Source organism: Moschus berezovskii, chromosome 27 (assembly GCF_049115385.1).
Source record: "Moschus berezovskii isolate FMDL1 chromosome 27, NW_MosBer_1.0, whole genome shotgun sequence".
Classification (NCBI taxonomy): domain Eukaryota; kingdom Metazoa; phylum Chordata; class Mammalia; order Artiodactyla; family Moschidae; genus Moschus; species Moschus berezovskii.
Genome location: NC_142486.1, coordinates 15,926,343 through 15,945,411, shown reverse-complemented (window position 1 = coordinate 15,945,411; position 19,069 = coordinate 15,926,343). Strand labels below are relative to the sequence as shown.

At 53.7% G+C, this 19,069-nt stretch overlaps 1 protein-coding gene across 6 annotated transcripts; it reads right to left on the bottom strand.

Moving 5' to 3' along the window:
* Window positions 1–593: 593 nt before the first annotated feature.
* On the bottom strand, window positions 594–18,527 carry TAOK2 (TAO kinase 2). Of its 6 annotated transcripts, none has more exons than XM_055409807.2 (19): window positions 17,714–18,496; window positions 14,595–14,761; window positions 14,341–14,412; window positions 14,142–14,243; window positions 13,599–13,644; window positions 13,372–13,468; window positions 13,113–13,226; window positions 12,915–13,006; window positions 10,795–10,888; window positions 10,613–10,694; window positions 9,674–9,841; window positions 9,239–9,499; window positions 8,944–9,105; window positions 7,211–7,576; window positions 6,922–7,125; window positions 6,360–6,599; window positions 3,076–3,288; window positions 1,960–2,142; window positions 594–1,877 (listed from the first exon to the last, which is right to left on the bottom strand). In XM_055409807.2, the coding sequence occupies exons 2-19, from the start codon at window positions 14,724–14,726 to the stop codon at window positions 1,356–1,358; spliced, it is 3,150 nt and encodes a 1,049-aa protein (XP_055265782.1). In that variant the 5' UTR covers window positions 14,727–14,761; window positions 17,714–18,496; the 3' UTR covers window positions 594–1,355. The 6 variants fall into 6 exon arrangements, 5 of the variants coding, with proteins under 5 accessions (XP_055265782.1, XP_055265783.1, XP_055265784.1 ...); XM_055409810.2 differs by lacking the exon at window positions 594–1,877 and adding an exon at window positions 2,279–2,386 and having other exon boundaries at window positions 2,004–2,142; window positions 17,714–18,500; XM_055409808.2 differs by lacking the exon at window positions 3,076–3,288.
* Window positions 18,528–19,069: the final 542 nt, after the last annotated feature.

Genomic DNA, 19,069 nt, shown 5'->3' with positions numbered 1-19,069 from the left:
ATTTTCCAAAAGAAGTCCCAGCCTCCAGACCCTGCCATCCAGTCTTGAGAAGAGTGTGGCTCCTTCCTCCAGTCTGATCGGTGGGCCCCTCTAACCACCCTGCTTTTTAGCTGTCTGATAACCTAACACCTAGCTGGGAGGAGGATCTGAATAACTGGCCTTAAGAATGTGAAACGAGCATGAAAAGACTGGGGAACAGCTGTTGTTTATGTCTTTCTTCCCCCTCCTGGAAACAGCCACTTAGTTCATGGGCTGACTCTTTCAGTCTTTAAAGGGGTGGGTACAAGATCTAAACCTGACCAATTGGAGCACCCGAGGCCTCTGGCTACAGATCAAACCAATGGAGTCACTTCAGGACTGCTGGAATTCTTACTGTTGAGGTTGTTAGTAAGCTGTAAGCCTGGAGCTGCCAGCAGCTCGTGGGTGAGGTGAACCTTCTGAAAATCTGAAGCCAAAGCAAAGGGAAGCAGAGGTCCAGGACTTAAGGCTTCCTTTGAAGATCTAGATTCAGTCATGTCCAAAGTCAATGAAGTCACTGAAATTTTTAGTTACACAGCCCAATGAGTTCAACACTATCACCTGCCACTGAACATTCCTTCACACACATTAAGACAGAAAAGGTGAGTCCTGGGATCTGTCAGAATAACCAACAGTTTATTAAAAGCTTGCTGTAGGGCTCTGTGCCAGCCCCATAGCTGGGAGGGGCTCTCATGACTGCCCCCAGGCCCGGGAGCAGCCCCTTCCAAGATTTTTATCTTGTTCACCTGCCCCAGCTCTGATCTCAATTTAAAAAAAAAAAAAAAGATAAAAGGACAAGACGGCACAGGACGTCAGACAGCAACGGGGGAATGGAGAGACCCAGGCATCCTGACCCCAAGACCCCATCCTAATCTCCTTTCAGGAAGGCCTTTTCCTCCCGTTCTTCCCTCCCAGGCCCCAGACCTGCTCTGCCAGATCCCAAGTCTGGGGGCCTGGCGTCCCCAGTCCATGGCCCCATTCCAGGGGGTAGTATAGTTCTCTTTATATAATATATCTAGACCCACCCTTCCCCCTCCCCCAGGGGACTAGATAAATATTTGACACGCATATCTCCCTCCTTTCCCGAGGCCGTGATGGAGAGAAACCCTGGCACCATGGTGGGGAGGCAAGGGCTCCCAGCCAGCCTTGAGGCACCTATGCCCAAGCTGGCCTTGGGCCGCTGGCCAGCCCAAGAAGCTCGTGAGATGAGGTCTGAGGGGAGGAGCTGGAGTCAACATCCTATCCCCCACCCTTGGGTGGACCTCAGGCTTACAGCCCTCCAGGATCAGGCTCCACCCACCCCTGCCTCATTCATCTGCTCATATCCACCTTGTACTTCAGGAATAGAAGTGGGAGGAACCATTGAGGATGTGGGAAGCGACACTGGTGCTGCGGCTCAGAGGCCCAGGCACTGCAGCAGCAGGCGGGCCCACACTGTCACTGCCACTGCCCCCTGAAGCTGCTCGCCGCAGGGGCTGGGGGCTGTTTCTTAGCAGCAGCAGGGCTCCACCACGGGGTGTGCCACTCTGTGCCGGGGGCCCCAGCCAGTTTGGGGGACCTGGGGGAGCCAAGAGAGCAGGCTGACGCCAGGCCGGGGGAGGCATGCCCGGTGGAGGAGGGCCATGGCTCCAGTGCGCCCCTGAACGGGGAACTGGCCGGGAGGGCCAGGCGGGGGCAGGGGGTGGAGCAGGATAGCCCTGGGCAGCAGCCTCAGCTGGGATGCCCCCCAGAGCCATACTGGAGAAGCCCAGCCTCATGCTCTCAGCATCGAAAGCCTCAATCTCACGGGCCTGCCGCTCAAGCAAACTCCGGATTCGCTCAGAGCGCCCTGTCTGCAGGGCCAGCAGCTCCTCTTCCACCTGGGGTACCCAGAAGAGAGGTTAGAGGGTCCAGGATGGGGGCTGCCCTCCCCAGCCCATCCTGGAAGCCCAGTCCTCTCACCCGCTGCTCCAGCAGGGCCCGCCTCAGGGCTACTCTCTGCTCCAGCTCCCGCAGCTCCCGTTCATGCTGACTCTCCGTGCGGATCTTGATCTTGCTCTGGTAAGCATTGAGCAGCTCCAGCTCTTGTTGTAGCTGCTGCCGAAGGGCCTGGAACTCTGCTTCCTGGGTTTCATCAAGCCGCAGCTAGAGATCAGGAAGAACAAGTTTTAAGGGCCTCCTCCCTGACCCCCACAATCCTCCCCTGCCCCAGTAGGCCTGGGCCCTAAGGTTTCAAGAAGCAGCCAGTCTCAACATCTATCAGAATGAAAGGTCGTCATACCCTGTGACACAGCAATTACACTTCCAGGAATTTATCCCCCACGTATACTTGCACATGTGCTCGAAGATGTTCACTGAAGCGTTGTAATAGCAAAATACTGGAAACAACCTAAATGTCCACCAATAAGGGATGGGTTAAATAAATTATGGTACATCCATACCATGGAAAATTCTATGCTCTTAAAAAATGAGACATGTACTGACATGGAAAGATGTCCAAGAAATATTAGGTGGAAAAAGAAGTTAAGAGGACAGTTTGCAAAGTGATTCCATTTTGGTTTAAGTTTTTAATATAATTTCCAAATATGCATAGGAAAAAAATCTAATACAATTCATTTTTAACAATTACCTCTGAGAGGTGGGATTAGGTGAGGGAACGGCAAATGAATAAGGACACTTTCACTTTTTATACTGTTATTTTAAGCAGCCCATTCCAGTGTCATGTGATCTCTAACAGCAACCTTCAAAACCCTCCAGCTGGCCTGAAGGCCACACTCATTTTGATTTGCTCCCTGTTCACACATTAAACTAACTCAGGCCCAGGAAAAAGTACAGCCATTCTTTCCTTGGTGGTTCTCAGTGGAGTAGGCAGGCTGGCTTTGTCAAGACCTTAAGAAAATACTTAAAGAGAAATAATAAAACCGTTGCGGAGAATCCCAACAGTGGGAGAGTATCTGAGTTTCCCAAGAACAAAAAGCCCTCTCTCTCTCTACACTCCCCACTTCCAGTGTCCACAGCTAAGCTGGAAATATAAAGGCCAACCTCCACCATGCTCCCTCCCTGGACCCCAGGCCTCACCGCCTGTGAGCTGAGCATCTCTGAGATGGACTGGTCGTACTGCTCGGCTAGGATTGCCAGCTTGCGGGTCTGTTCTTCCTTGAGCCGCTTAAGGAGGCTCTTGTGCTGAGCTTTGGGCGTGGTCTCCAGCAAGTGGGCCCGCAGAGCCTTGTACTGCCGAGTCTGGATCTTACACGTCTCCTGGAACTGCTTCTTGATCTGCAGCTCCTTAGACTATGCAGTGGACGGACCAAAGGGAGATGGGGGCAGGGGGGAGGAGGAGGAACAACCAGGGGGGAGAAGAAAGAGAGGAGGAGAGGAGACAGCAGCAGAGACAGGGAGAGGGAGAGAAACAGAAAACATGTTAGACAGAGGGGGCGGGGGAGCTGTATACAGACAGACGTGGAGAGATGGGGTTGTGTGGAGAGAGGTCAAGATGCTCAATGGGCAAGGGACGCAAAGAGAACAAGACAGCTTCCAAGAACATGTTCAGAGTTGGGTGGACAACTCACAAGAAACAGCAGGAAAGTTCATGAAGAGGGAACTGAGAATCTTTCAAGTACTGAGTGCACACAAGAAGTTTTGACCATGCAGAGGAGGAAGAAAATACGACCTAGAGATAGATGCCTGTGAACAGATACAGAATATATACGAGTGAGAAAACCAAGTCACTCAACACACCCGTGGAAGACAGCAACAAAGCTGAGGAAAGACAGAGGAAGTCCCAGGTTCATCACCTCAGGGTAGGAGGGAGGGAAGAAGGATAAGCACCAAGCCAAGAGATGGATAAGAAAGGGTGGCCCCATTTTGGGTCACACAAGGGAAAGGGGCAAAGGCGGTGGCCTGAAAGGGCCTGACAAGTTCAACAGGCCAGCAGCTGCCACCCTGACCAGACCTCCACGTTCCAGCCCGGCCCCTGTGCACTCAGCTCCCACTCCAAGCCCACAACCAACCCCATTTCCACGGCTCCCACACTTTTGGGCCCCCAAACTCACCACCCCCTACTGGAGAGGACTTGCAGTCCCATCCCCCAGCCCTAATGCCAGGAGAGAAACTCAGCTCCCAGACAGAAGGGAACCACACAGGGAGTGGGTTGGGAGAAAAGGCAGTGAATGAGGACGAAAAGGACCCAGGACCTGCGCACTCTCTGGGAGGAATCCACATAAAGGGGGACCGTGGGACCAAGCAGCTCTACAGGGGCCCAGCCCTGCCGAGCTGGTAGTGGTCATGGTGCAATGAAGCTATGAAGGTAGAGAAGATGAGGCTGAGGAGTGAAAGGGGTTGAGATAACGTAGATGGGGTGAAAAGGTCATGGAACTGGGGGCCAAGGGTCCAGACTGGGGGCATACCGGGGAGGCTAGGCGGCAGGACAAAGCAGACAGAGGCAGCCTGGGCCAAAGGTACAGTTCCGCTCAGATATTTTATTTGTGTTTGTCTTTTTCTTTTTTTTGGTGGGGGAAAGGGGACAGGTTGGAAGGGAGACAGAAAAACAAAATCAAAGAGAGAAAAAAAAAAAAAACATGACTTTTCCCACCCATTGCCACCCCTGGCCCCAGGCCTGAGTCGATGAGGGTGAGGATGAGCACACACACAGCGGGAGAACAGCAATAACTTAGGGTGGGGAGGAGCATCAGGAGAACACAAAGTATCGTCTCCGGACTCCACGGTGGAGGAGGCTGCCTGTCTAGAGGCTGAAGGGCTGGGGGGTGAGGTGTGGGGTGTGGGGTGAATGGGAAGAAAGGCCAGGGAATGGAGAAACTTCACTGAGTAGTGGGAGATAAAGTGCTTGATGCTCTGGGTTCGGGCTGGGGAGGAGCTGGAGTTGGTCACCTCCAGGGAGGCAGGGCCCGGGACTGGCGGGTTCGGGATCTCCGCCCAGCGAGCATCCCTGGTGGTGGCTGGTGGGAGGCAGGAGGGCCCAGCCGGCGCTGGCTGCGTGGAAGGAGCCGGGGGATACGGCTGGGCCGCTCACCCCGAAGCAGGCCCCAACTGGCTAGTGTGTGGACAGCCCAGGGGGGCAGGCGGGTGGCTAAACTTTGGCTGGCCCGGGCCAGGCGCCAGTTCCAGCCCTTGCACAGGGCCCAAAACCTGGCCAAAAGGGCTAGTGGGTGTCGGGCAGTGCGAGGATTACCCCGTCGGGGTCCAGGGACAGGAATACGACTGCGGAAACCATCCTTGTTGGTCTTAGGGTATAGTGCAAATAGGCCCCGGTCCCCTACGGCCCCGCAACCCTGCAGGGCCCGGAAGACCATGGGTGATAGGCGCAGCAGAGCCCGCAACCAGAGTCGAGAGATGCCCCTGCGCATCCGGGGGCCCTGCTGTCGCACCCATTTGCCCCCTGCCGCCAGAGCTGCCAGAGGTAGAGCCAGGCCTGGCCAGGCGAGGAGCCAGGCAGCCCCAAGGCCCAGAGGGACACCAAGGAGGCCTCGGCGCCAGCTCAGACTGAGGACGGCCCCCAGTGCGGTGCCCTGAGCCAGGAGTAGGAACAGACTGGGGGGCAGGTGCAGAGCTGTACAAAGAAGTAGGTAGGAGGCCCCCAGGCCCACCAGCCCCACCTCAAGGGCCAGCAGGGCTGCCTGCAGGCCGCCCCCACCCTGGGCCGCCAGCAATGGGAGCAGCAGCAGAAGTAGTAGGGGCAAGAGGCCCGAGGAGGACCCCACTGCAAAGGAGAGTCCAGCCAGGAGGCCATGGGACAGGAGTCCAGGGAGCTGACTAGTAGTACCTGGCCTCAAATGTGCTGGAGGGGGTTCCGGGGGGATGTCTGGTGAGGGACAGCCATCTCCAGGATCCCTTGGGGTCCTAAATGGAGCCCCCTCCTCCTCTTCCTCTTCCTCCTCAGGGACTGGGGTCAGTGCTGGACCCTGTACCCAGTCAAGCTCAAACTCCTCACCCAAGAGGCCGCCATCCTCCTTTCCCCACAACCTCCATTCCACCGATGCCTCCTGGCCCACAATGCTCCTCTCCTGAGGTGCTGGGGATGGCACTCTAAGCTCCTCTGTCTCCTCCTCAGGTAGCCCCCAAACCTCCTCATCAACCAAACTCTCATGGTTTTGTGGACTGGGGCTAGCAGTTCCTGACTCTTCCCCCAGTATCCTCTGCTCCTTTGGCTCCAAGGCAGCCCCTTCCTTCCCCAGAATCCTTCTCTCTGGAACTGCTTCCTCCTCCTCTCCCAGCATTCTTTGGTCCAGGACTGCCTCCTGGCCAGGTGAGCAGGGCTGCTCTTCTCTAGGGGCGCCTGTGTTAGGTGGTCCCACAGCCCCAGGAACGGGGAGCGGGAGGCCCGGGGGACGCTGGCCTGCACGTACTTTGAGGCTCTTGGGCTGCTGGCGAACCTGGGCCGCGTGCTTCTGCCGCAACTCCTGCTCACGCCGCTTATTGTACTCCAGCTGGTTGCCCAGCTCCGTCTGGTGCTGCAGGCGGGTGAGCTCAGCCCGAGTGCGCTGCACGGCCTGCAGCTGCCGGAGCTCCAGCTCCCGCGTAGCCTCATGTTGCCGCAGCAGCAGCGCACACTCCAAGTCCTTCTGTGTCTGTTTCTTATTCAAGTCCTGAGGCAAAAGGGAGGCAGGGCCCAGAAAGCGGTTAGGAAGCCTTGTGAGTGTCAAGGAAACGAGAGCCCCAGGACTCCTGGGCAAGGGAACTGACAGTGGAGAGATGAGGGGTGTGGGTAAAAGGGAAAAAGGTGCCAAGCTCCTGGCAGGTTGGGAACTCAAGTTGGGTCTGGTGGGCACGAGAAGTCAAGAGAGATGCTGAAGAGAAGCCAACCCACAACATGAATGAGGGCAGAGAGGAGAGATGGTCCCAAGTGAGGCAGATGAAACAGGGCAGGAGCCTGGGACCTGGGAGGCGACTGCGGAGGGGGAGGCCTACCTCTCGCAGCAGGTCCTGGTCTAGGCTGTGGCGCGCCAGCAGCATTTTGCGCTTGTACTGGCGACACTGCAGCTCAAAGTACTGGCGTTGCCTCCGCAGCAGCCCAGCCTCCTCCTCCGCCTGGCACTGCTGAAGCTGTTCCTTCTGCCGCAAAAGCCACTCAGCCTTCTCCCGCTTGGGGGTGCTGGGGTTCTCCTGGAGTTCCTAGGAAAGGGCAGTGGGAGGGCCAGGGGGTCAGGGCTTGCCTCACCCCCCACCAACCCCACCCACAGCTGCGGCCCAAACCCACCTCCTTCAGCTGCTCCTTCCGCAGTTTGTAGGTTCGCTTCTGCGCCTCCAGCAGGGCAGCCAGCTCCTTCTTCTGCTGCCCAAGGATGTGCTGCTGGAACTTCCGCTCCTCGGCCTGAGCAGCTCGCGCCTCCTTCTCGCCGATGGCCTGGTGCCGCCGGGACAGCTTTTCGGCCTCAGCCCCAAAGCCAGCCCGCTGTGCCTCGAGCTCCCGCTGCAGCCGCGCACTGTGCTCCTCACGCTCACCCCTCAGCCGCGACTCCAATGCCAGCAGCTGTTTCTGGTGCTGTCGGCGCATTCGCTTATAGCCACTCAGCTGCTCCCGCAGGGCTGAGTCCTGCTCATGCTCCTGAATCTGACGGCTGACCTGGGGAGGCAAGAACATGAGTTTTAGACGCATCGGTTTAATTCTCATTTGGTACCTTCCTCACTTAACCTAAGCCTGCCACCTCCACTGGAGAATAGAGACATCATTTCCCTCATGGGTTGGTGTGACCGCATCAGACAAGAAAAGGGATTAAACACGGGGTCTTGCCTACAAGTAGGGACAATTCAGATTGATTCAAAAGAGTAAAAGAATCAAGACAGTCTGGGCCCAGACCCCCGGTTCTGTCACTTCCTAACCATGTGACTTCAAGAAAGTTAATGCTGCTAACCCTCAGCTCTGTTACAGGAGACAATAACACCTCCTCATAGGGGGCTGTGGAGATTAAGTTCGCTACCTATGTAACAGTATCTAAGAACTAGAAAGTGATTGTTCCCACCCCTTCAGCAAACACTGAAGACCCTTTACAGCCCAGGTATGGAGGCAAAATACAGACCATAGGATGCTGGATGACAAGAACACTGGACCTGTATGCCCTCATCTGAAGTTTGAACTCAGATCCCATTGTTCAAAGGCTATGTCAATGGCCCCAAACTAGTTCAGGTGGCCAAATCCCTAAGAAGTCCCAGACCTCTCTCACGGTACCAAAAAGCACCAAGCATCAGAGAGTCTTTAGTTATCCTAACAGAACAACCAGTCATAAGGAGAGGCTAAAAGAACATAATAGACCAACCAACGGCCTCCAAGAGGACTGTCGACACAGCTAAACAAAAACGTAACCTGAAAGTCTACTAAAATTATAGACAAAAAACTATGTCTTAGGAAAACACAGTTTTCCTATGAACTGAGGGAAAAAAACCCCCAAACGCCATGCTTTTATTTTAGGAGAGGACCAAGGTACTGGTTACAGAATTTGAGAACTACCAAAGGGAGCCCTTCTGAGTCACAACTGTGTCATCTCTTAAATGCAGTCATATCCTCACCCTCCTAGAAAAGCTGGAAGGATTAAATACAGGCAGGTGTGGGGGCCGGCAAGCCAATTACTGGTACAGGCAGATACCTATATACCATCTCTGCTCTCTAGGGCACAGAATCCAGCAGACTTGTCACAATGCTCTTCAGGAGTACCAAAGCACAGGACATGAAGCACCTGGCTGGCCAGGAGCCTGGGAAGACACACCAGGAGATGCTATTTAAGTCTAGCCACAAAGACAGGGTGAGAGTTGGGCAACATGACCAAACAGTCTACTGAGAGAAGGGAGGCGAGAGGGGAGAATTTAGGTGAGACAGTTGAGGTAAGAAGGAAGTGACAGCAACAGAGTCTTGAATCTGGACTTAATCACACCCCACAGGGAGAAAGCCATTTCCGCACTTAAATAGTCTGGGGGACCTAGGATGGCTATACTTACCAGGGAAGCAGTACGGATGGTGGCAAAGTGGTCCCTGTTGCGGCAGTAGGCCCGTCGGCGGGCAGAAGAGGTGGTAGAGGTGGGAGCTGGGGCCGCAGGTGGCTGGAGAGGCCCTGGGGTCATCTCTGGCTGATAGGGGTCATCATAGAGGTTATCAGAGCCCTGGAGGAAGAGAAGGTGGAAGGAATGCCCAAGTCTCAGAGGTCAGAGGGTCCAGAGAGAGTTCCCTAAAGATCCAGTCAGGCTTGGAGCAGGGCCCTGTGGCTGTCAAGCCTCCTCAGGGACAGCTGCATACCGGCAGCCGGTGGATGATGGAGCTGTGGGAGGTGACTGTGTGCTCCCCCTCCTGCATCATGGCCATCTCCCGGGCTTCAGGACCTTCTTCCTCCTCCTCCTCCTCTTCTTCCTCCTCTTCCTCCTCCTCATTATCAGAGGCATCTGCCAGGCTGTTGACTGAGCTGCTCTGGCTGGAGGCGCTGATGGACATGCTGGGCACTGAATGGCTGCTCTCTAGACTGGTCAGCGTCCCGGCCCGGTGCATGTAGGGCTCTGCCTCCTGCGGACAGGACATGGGCTGTTGGGCAGGGAAGGTGAAGGGCAAGGCAAGTGCACGTGGAGGTAGCGCACGGAGACAGAGGGTATGAAGAGGGGTCGGGGAGCGGGACCAAGCAGCTGCTCAGAGGCAAGTACAACATGGTGGTGAAGATGGTGGCAGGGCTCCCTGGGTCACCTCCTCCTCCTCTGGGGCCTCCGCGCCAGGGCCATTGGGCGCCTCCTGGAACAGTATCTTCTTCATCTTGCGGTACTGCAGGTTGTCCAGCTCCCGAACAGCATCCTTGGTCCTCTGGATAAGGTCCATGATGACTGTGGGTGGCCGCTCACGGAGCACAAAGCGGTGCTGGGGGAAGAGAACACTGAGACCTGCTGCCAAGCACCCCCGCACCCCAACATCCCATGGATCCTGGCCTTCCCTCTGGCCTGAGGCACTCCCCTGGGGCCCGTGCACACCATAGCCTGATGCTGGCCATGTCCCAAGCCCTCCTCCCACATTAATTTTTACCATCCAATCTCTACTCCCCAGACACTCTTGTTCCTCCAGGCATGGCTGACAGGCAATAGCCAGAGATCTGGATTCTAGTCCAGGTCTTCCAAGTGCTCTGTGCCCCTGGACATGTCATGAGGCTTCTCTGGGCCTCACAAGGCATCCCACAGTTATAAAATAAGTAGGTCAAACCAGACAGTTCCCAACTAGGGGTCCTAGGGCCCCATGGATCTCTGAAGGAATGTGGGCCCCTCAACTTTTGATAACTCGAAAAACACCTACAGAAATCATACATTTATCCACGACAAGGTTACACAGGCTTTTGGTTTGAATTACATTAGATCAGTGTGGTAACCTTGGTTATCGCACGCTGACCAGAAGCTCTGACTGGCAATTACATATGTCTTTGATTAATGAAAGATGTGAAAACAAATTATTACTTAATAAAGGCAGTCTCCTAGACAAACTCTTGCAAAACAGAGTCCACTGGGCACTGGGATGGGTGTGGGAATTAATAAATGAAGTTCTTGGTAGAGGAAGAATCAGAAATGACTACTTTCACTGAAGGGTTTCTGTGATTCCAACAAACTTCAGTTCTAGGAGAATGCTAGGTCAGTGAGCCCTCACCTTCAGAAGAACCTCTGAGGTTGGTCTGTCTTGAGGGATTTTCTGAAGGCAGGAGTCGACAAAATTCCGGAAGTACTCAGACCTAGAAGTCACAGGAGGGTAAGGGTGGGGTGGGGAGAACATGAGTCAGGCAGCCTTACCCCTATGACCTAACCCCTGGGCCCAGAAACCCCAGTCCTCACCAGTGTCCTGACTGGAGCACGGGGGACTCGTTCTGTGCAATGTGGTATAAGGCACTCATCGCATTCATGTTAAACAGCGGTGGTTTCCGTTCCGCTACAGAAAAAGGTCAAGGGGGAGAAGGTGAGAGCTGGCAGGTGGGCAGAGGAGACTGAAATTGAAATCAGAAGACTCTGGTCCACACCCCTGCTCCCCGACTTCCTCGTTCCCTGACCCCTAAGAAATGCCCGCAACCTCAATCAATTCCTTCCTCTCTAAGATGCAATATCCAGCCTTTCCGCTGCACATGGGTACAAAAGGGATCAGAGAAAACAACACAAGCAAAAGCACCAACAAAGGTAGAGGGAAGCACATTCACTTGCCAGCCCAGCTAATATTAACCAGGTGCCCAATGAGAGCAAAAAACTTGCTTAGGTACTGGAAAAGATAAACAGACAGGCCTTGTCTTCAAGGAATTTCCAGTCTAACAGAGAAGGTTAAATGAGACTGAACAAATAACATCAAGTTCAAAGTGCTAATAACTGGCCTAAGAGCAAAACAGTAAATGGCTGGGAAGTCAGGCCTTCAAGTTGGTCCATTTGCAGCGGTTTCAAGGAAGCTCGTTTGGAAAAAGGAATAATGGAGGTAGGCCTTAGTTCAGAAGTAGAAAGCCAGAAGCCCCTTGTCGCCCAGACAAACGTTTTGTTTTGGTTTGGGCCTCAACAATGATCTTTAAATTCTGACACTAGCAACGAAATAACCTAAATTTCCAGTTTCTTTTATAAAAAATGAGATCTGGTGAAATGAAGCCTACATTCCTGCATAACAATGGGCTGGAGCTAAACAATAGCTGCCTGTTCTCCTGGGAGCAGCAAGCTCCAGTTTGCCTTAGTCTCCTCCATACTGCCTCTCTGACACCAACCGAGTATCAGTTGCCAATTACAATCAAGATTGATGTTTTTTTTCTAGAACAGAGAAATAGTTTTCTGTGCACATTTCTGTACCAAAAATTAGCAATAAAATGGATAGCTCTAGATTTTTCTTATACTGGCCTGCTTCACATACTTCTATCACCTATCCATTCATGGTCTTAAACAGTAAATGTGTAGATAGAGGGAAAGGCAAGTCCAAATCTCCAACCTCAGGCCAAGGACACGGTACAAAGGTAGTTAAGAGGAAATATTCATAGCACACTTAGGCGTGGAGCTTGTAAAGTAGAAAGCCAGCCTTTAGGAAGCAAGAGCCTTAAGCCTGGTGTAAGTAGGAATGGGGATGGCTTCAGTCTTGAAGGCAACAGAGAGGTTCTGAAAAGGAGAGAAAACAATAGCAGCACATCTTTGATGTAAAAGAGAATGGAAGGAAGAGGAGACTGGCAGTGGGAAAGATCACGACAGGAAGTTGTTGGTAAGAGTAACTAAAAGCATCTCTTTCTTGGGCACCTATTTTGTTCCTGGTACGTGTGGGGGGGGGGGGCGGGGGCGGTGGCAGGGTGCTTACAAACATTTTCTCCCTAAAACAATTGTTGCAATAGCATTGGCTGGCAGAAAAGAGAACCTCAACATGGCTTCAAGACCTCATGAACTCACTGAACTGAACTCTTTGGCCTTATCACTCACTGCTCTTTGCTCCTCATTCTCTGTAATGCTTTTCTCTACAAGCCTTCCAACAGTTACTTATTATTTGTTGTGTGGTTCTGTTTAGACATTTCTGCTACAAGACCTTCCTCAGCCCCTAACTAGGTCAAGTTCCTTGTTTTCTGGTTGTACTGTTCCTGTATCATTTCTATTCAGCTTTTTTCACATAGAGAGAAAAAATGCCTACTTACCGCTTGAATGTAAGTTCCAAGAAAGCAGGAACCACATTCACTGTTATACCCTCAGAACCTACTAGCACAGTGCATGGCACACAGTGGGCACTCAAAAAAAGATTTAGAACTAGAGTAGAAGACAGGAAAAGATGAATGCTATGAAATGCCTAAGAAACGGCAGGGTTTGACAGCTGCTTGCACTGGGGATCAAGGGTCCTCAAAATGGACAGGTACCTGGAAGCCTCAGAGGATGGGACAGTGTGGGGATAAAGTAGGAAAAAGAGAAAGGAGGGGAGAGAAAAGAGGGTGAAGGACCAGAGAGACGAATGTCCTTACCCAGCTCGATGCAGGTTATGCCTAAGGACCAGACATCCACCTTGCCGTCGTACTGTCCCTCATCCATCGCCAGGATCACTTCTGGAGCCATCCTGGGAGAATGGTCAGGAGAGAGAGGCTAATCACCCGCCCAGACCCTGCCAACTCCTGCTCCCAACATCCTGGGAGCTCTCTCCATTCACCACCACTCTCGCTCACCAGTATGGGGTGCCCACGAAGGAGTTGGCAGGTGCCATGATGGATGCAGAGCCAAAGTCCCCCAGTTTCACTAAGCCTGGCTCTGACAGCAGGATGTTTCCAGCCTTCACATCCCTGCCGAAAGCAAAGCACAGCGGTAAGACATGCATCTCAAGAAGGCAGGGCAGGGGCTTTGGCCAAGAAGACTGTAGCCCAGCACAAGGAGGGGTGGTATACAGAACATGAGCTCCCTCCCAGCCACCACCAGTGCTGCTTGTACCTATGGATCATGTTGTGGGAGTGCAGATAAGCCAGGCCCTGAAGGGCCCCGTGGGTTACAGCTGCAATCTCCACCTCCTGAAGGGGCTTCTTGTGCACTGGGGAGTAAGGGAAAACCATCAAACGAGGGAGTCCAGGGTGGGGCTGGAACTACTTCCCCTTTACCCGTCCCCTACAGCTTCTCTGCTCTTCTCCCTTCTCCCACTTGTTGGCCAAAGAATCACTTACCTTCTAGAAGGTCAGAAGCTGAACCCAGGCAATACTCCATCACCAGCTATGGAAGGGTCAAGGGTCAGAGATCAGCAGACCTGGCCACCCCTGGCCTAGCTTGCTTGGGGAGAGATCCAAAACAGAGGGCTTCCTTGCCTAGCCACTACTCAAGCAACACCCCCCAGGGTAATAACAGGGAGAAAGGAAAACTGAGAAAACAAAAAGGTGGGGGAAGTCCCTGGAGTTAGGACCTCCTTTGGAAAGAGCCCAAGATGTCACTACCACCAGCAGCTGAATCCCATCATTCAATCTCCTGCTCCTCCAGCCCATGTGTCCCACTTCAACTGCTAACAGGCTACGTCACTCTTCAGCCTCTCCTTCTGGATGCACAATATGGCTCATGAGTTTGTTTGAGGACTAAAGAGGTTGGGAGAGATTTCCTCCCTCCCAAGATCTGCATGACAACACCCTGAACAGGGCCCACCTTGGAGACTAGACCAGGATATGGACAGGCCTGAGTGCTGGCAAAGATGATGAGGGCAGAGTCGGGGACTAGCTCACCCAAGCTGTGTGCTCCCTCAGGTAACAGCCCCGGTACTGAATGGTATTGGGATGCCGAAGCTTCTGTAGGAACCGCACCTCCTTGATGATGTCCTGCCATTTCTGAGAGAAGGTAAGAAAGGGGAGGAGAGGTTTACTTCGCTTGTATCTTAAGACTGGTGTCCTCGGCATCCTACCCAGTCTGTCAAGCTCAACCTACCTCATTTGACTGCTTTCCACTGTAGGACATCTTCTTGATGGCCACCACCTCACTATTCCGGACATCCCGGGCCTGAGGACCAGACCAGAAGGTGGTGAAGACCCCCAGAAAGCACTGGGCAGCAAGAAGACTTGCTGGCCCAGTAGGAAAGGGCAGGAAAGGCTGGTGTGGTGGAGGAGAGGAGCATACAGGGCTGTTTGGAGGTCCACAGTAGGGAGACAGTCCCTACCCCACCCTCCCAAGCTTTAACTCACAAAGTACACAGCTCCAAAGCTGCCATGGCCAATCTCACGGAGGTCAGAAAAGAGCTTTTCTGGGTCATCCTTGAAGAAAAGCTCAGCGACATCGGGGTCCTTCAGGCTCCCGGCCCGGCCCCCAGCTGGCATGGTGGCCCCTGGGGGCCCTGAGAGTGGGGCTTGACCTAGCAAAGAGAAGGGACCCTTAGAACAAAGACCAGGCCCTCAGAGAGAGAAAGGAGCCAGACCCTCAAGTTTCTGCTTTCTCCCCTAGTTCCAGTGAGGGGGAGGCACTACTAACGAAGGGCAGGGGGAGATTAGGAACAACATCAAAGCTCCAAAAAATTCCCCTGGCAACCAGAATACGGGGGGCTGGGTCCCTGGAGTCCCTAAAACTGCAGGAAGACTGGGAGTTCAGCATCCTCACCAACACCCTCAGCCCTCAACAAGTTTCATTTTCCCATAACCCCTAAATCTCCCCTCAAGAATAAAGATTCTGCCTCCCAGCTAGAGCCCCATGTCCCCAAGTGTCCTGTCCCACAAGTCCCATGCCCCATATATTTCCAGGCACCTTCCTGTTCCCCTTGGCGTGGAGGCCCCCTCCTCCCTCAACCTCTCACACTCTGGAAGAGAGCAGGAAACAGCCAGGCCGGAGGCAGTGGAAATCCGGCCATTGTTACAAGTGGGTACTGGCCCACAGAGGCCAGGAGGCTCGCTCTCAAAAAGGGCCAGGGATGCTGTGGCAGGCAGGAGATCCAGAATGGGAGGACAGAGAGAAATGGCATCTGGCTCTGTGGGCTTGCAATCTGGGTTGCCTTACTTGTCCAGTCCGATGGCATACCCATCACACACGTACAGGACATTGGGAGCACAAAGAACATGTACTGAGCAAGTATAGTAAGCACCTTCTGTGCATTATCTCATTCAATCCTCATCACTACCTTGAGGTGTTACTATTACCCCTATCTACTTTAACAGCCCTTCCCAAGAAGGGAAGGATCGTTATCACCATTTCACAGATGAGATCGCTGAGGCATAGAAAGGAAGGACTTCTCCAAGGCCAGCCAACAGGCGCTTCTCCTCTCCAGTCAGGTCTGTGGACTCATTTCCTCTCTCAAAAACTCACCCCAAGCTCAGACCCCTCCTACAGGAAGCCTCCCCTGACTACCTCAGCTCTTGGGGAGAGCTTCTAGAGCCCACAGTCAGAAAAATTTTGAAAACTCCAGCAATACATCAGTCAAGACCCCCCACCCTCCAGGGGATTCCAGGCCAGGCGCCTGGATAAGTACTTGTTGGAATTTAGGTACAAAGGAGTTTTTAGTGGCACTGGACTCCCAGGGCAGAGTTCTAGCTCCTTAAAAGCACCTAACAATTTAACATGTAATTATATTCTGCTGTGCATTGTTTCCTGTTGTGTTGTTAATTTTGTCTCCTCAGCCCAACTGGAAGCTGGAGGGCAAGAAGTAAGTCCCACTCTCTGGTGGGCCCCCAGGGTGCAGAGGGCTCAGAATAGCCTGGGAGATTGATTGACTGCCCTCAGCCCAGCCCCAAGCAGCTCCCAGGCCCTGTTCTCCATTCTCCTGCCAGCAACCCTGCCAAGCACCCCTCACCCCCACCACACACCCACACACAAAGGCAGGTGCTCACAACTTGCCAAAGGAATCTTCTTGACCTCTTTACCAGAACCCAGCCAAGAATGCCAACCGAGGACCCCAGGTCACATATAAGAAATGCCAGCAAACACAAGGGCCCTCTTCCTCAAATTACAAACATCTGAGTGATTACCAAGGTCTGTGCTAAATCATAACTACCTTCTAAAATGGACAATGTTACCTCCATGCCATAGACGAGGAAACCCAAGCCTGTCCATCCTAAGCTACACTACCACTGCATTTCATCCACAGTGGACAGCAACAGGGCTTTGAGTAAGTTCCTTAACACTTGGTCTTCTCTTCAGTAAAATGGATTACAATGTGGAGCTGTTGTGAAATTTTAAATGAGATCTCATACTTAGGAACACTATGCAGACACTCAGCATATGGATTTTTCCTGCCCTGCCTCCAGAGTCATCACCACAAGGCTTAAATACTTTGGGGATCATTCTACCCCTGGCAGCTTGGCTTTAACTATCATTTGTCAGAAGACACAGCCCTCTTAGGAACTCAGGCCAAAGACGGGGATCAGGGTAACGATGAAGGTCACAGTAGAGACAGAAATCCATGAGGCAGAAGGCAGGAGCCAGAGCCTCCCATCAGGAAAGGTTCTGAGAACAGCCCTCCTAAAAAGGAAGCTCTCCTCCCTCCCATTCTTCAGTCTCACCCCAGCCCATTCTACTCTGGACCCCTGGCTAAACCTAGGAATAGAAGAAAAGAGATGACAAGAGTCAGGTATGGAGCAGGGGCAAGACTTGATCAAGGACCTGAGTTCAAATCCTTATTCTGCCACTGTGTGACCTTGGGCAACCTCTCTGGGCCTCAATATGCTCAACTGTAAAATGGGAAGACAGCAATAAAACAGCCCCCCAACAGATGAATGGGAGGAGAGAGCACATGAGAGAATGGACCTAAAGCACTTGGTAAACAATAAATCTTCTGACAAATGAGATTACTTATACCATCACAGCAAGAGGGTGGAAGGTAACAATAGGTGAGGGGAAATACTGCCAAGAACCCTCAAACACAAATGTACACATACACTTCCTTGAAAGGCAAGAAACCCAACCAGACCAAGCCTAAAGAACAGATAAGCAGATCTACCACGGGGAGCAGAGGTCTGGGAATTAACACTCCAAAGGAAAGAGTTATAATCATGAAGGAGTAGCTGGGAGGGGCAAAGTGATCAGGGAGATGACCAGAAGGGTGCAAACCCATCTGATTAGCTCAAGGACTGTAGGGTTGTGACCCCGGGTGACATGACAGACCCTGTCATCTGAGGTCCCCCATCAACTAGATATAAGGAGGGGAAGAGGAAGGGGAAGAAGGTGGCAGCAGAACCCAAGACTAGCCAGAGGCTGACCACTGGCTCAGCTGGCTTCCCCATCCTGGGGAGAGAGTCTACCCAGGCCCAGCTTCCCAGAAAGCAGCACCCTTTCTTCTCAAGCTAGACACAGGGACCCGTGCCCCTGCACCCCGTCTCACCTGGTAGGGGTCACTGTGGTGCCCCAGCGCTTCCGCTTCCTCCTGGGGTCCTCCAGCGGCTCTGCCAAGCAGGGAGAGGGGCAAGGAGACCTTTCCCCTCGCCACCTCTTCCTCGGCTTTCGCCCTTCCTGAGGGGCGGGCCCGGGAAGCCTCCCCTGGAGGGGAGGGGGTGACAACCTGATCTGACCTCGCGGTCCAGTCCTCCTCCTCCTCGAGGGCGACAGTTGCTGAATCCCGGATTTCTGATTGTGGGGTCTGAACCCCAGATATGTGAACGGGGGGAGGCTGAATCCGATATTTGAATTCGTGGGGAATGAACCCCGGACACTGGTGCGCGCAGGGTCCTGAACCCCAGATTTTTGAAATCCTATGAAACAGAGCCCCAGGTTTAGAGAGGTTGGGACCCGAGTCCCGGATATCTGGAATCTCAGGGGCTGATACCCGGATTATCTGAGAAGCGTGGGGTCAAGCCCGGAAATTCGGGACCAGAGGACTGAGCCCCAGGTCTTCGGCCACCGATAGGGGGCCTACCCGAGGACGTCCGACCGCACGGCCCCTCTCACGCCGGGGTCCGAGGGTGACAGCCCCCACTCCCGCCCCAGCCCCCTCCCTTTCCCCTTCTCTCTCCCGAGGATAGCTGAAAGATTGTAGCGAAGGGCGGTCCCCGTGCCCTCTCTCCCTCTCCTCTCCTCAGTCTCAGCCTCTCTCCGCACCACAGCCCTGGTCTCGTCCCGGTCTCCCTCTCCCTCTTCCTCCCAATTCCAAGATGGAGACCGGGCGGGAGCGCGCAAGCGCGGTAAGGACGCCGGGCCAAGCGGGGCGGGGCCCCAAAGGAAACAGCCCCGCCCCTCTCCCCTTACTGCCGCTGCCAGAGATCTGGGCAGCAGCCCAGCCCGAGTGCGCGCGCGCCCCGCCACGCGGACCCTGAGTGGGAGGAGGCGGGGAGAAGGGTTAGTCTTAGAGAGGGAGGAGCCCAGCGAACTGTCCGACAACTGGTGGAAAGGGATGCGGCGCATGCGTTCGCCCCGCCTTTGCGCGGAGCCCGAGCTTGTTGCTAGGGGAAGCTTTGAGGGGGCGCGGGTGGAAGGAAATGAGAAGCCGTGATCTGCGCCTGCGTGCAGGGTAGAGGTTGGGAGGGGTAAGGGAAGACTGCCGCTGGGCACGGGAAAGGCGGGAAAACGGACTGTCCTGGTTAGTAACTATCCAGCCTGGGCGTGGGCTCCCAAGTTCGAGGAATCTTTGCTAGGAAAACTCAATCTGTCAAATCCCATTAGGAGACTGAGGCCGTTCACAGCACCATGACCTGCACAAGGTCACATTGCATTTATGTCAATCCATTTCCACAACCACACTCAA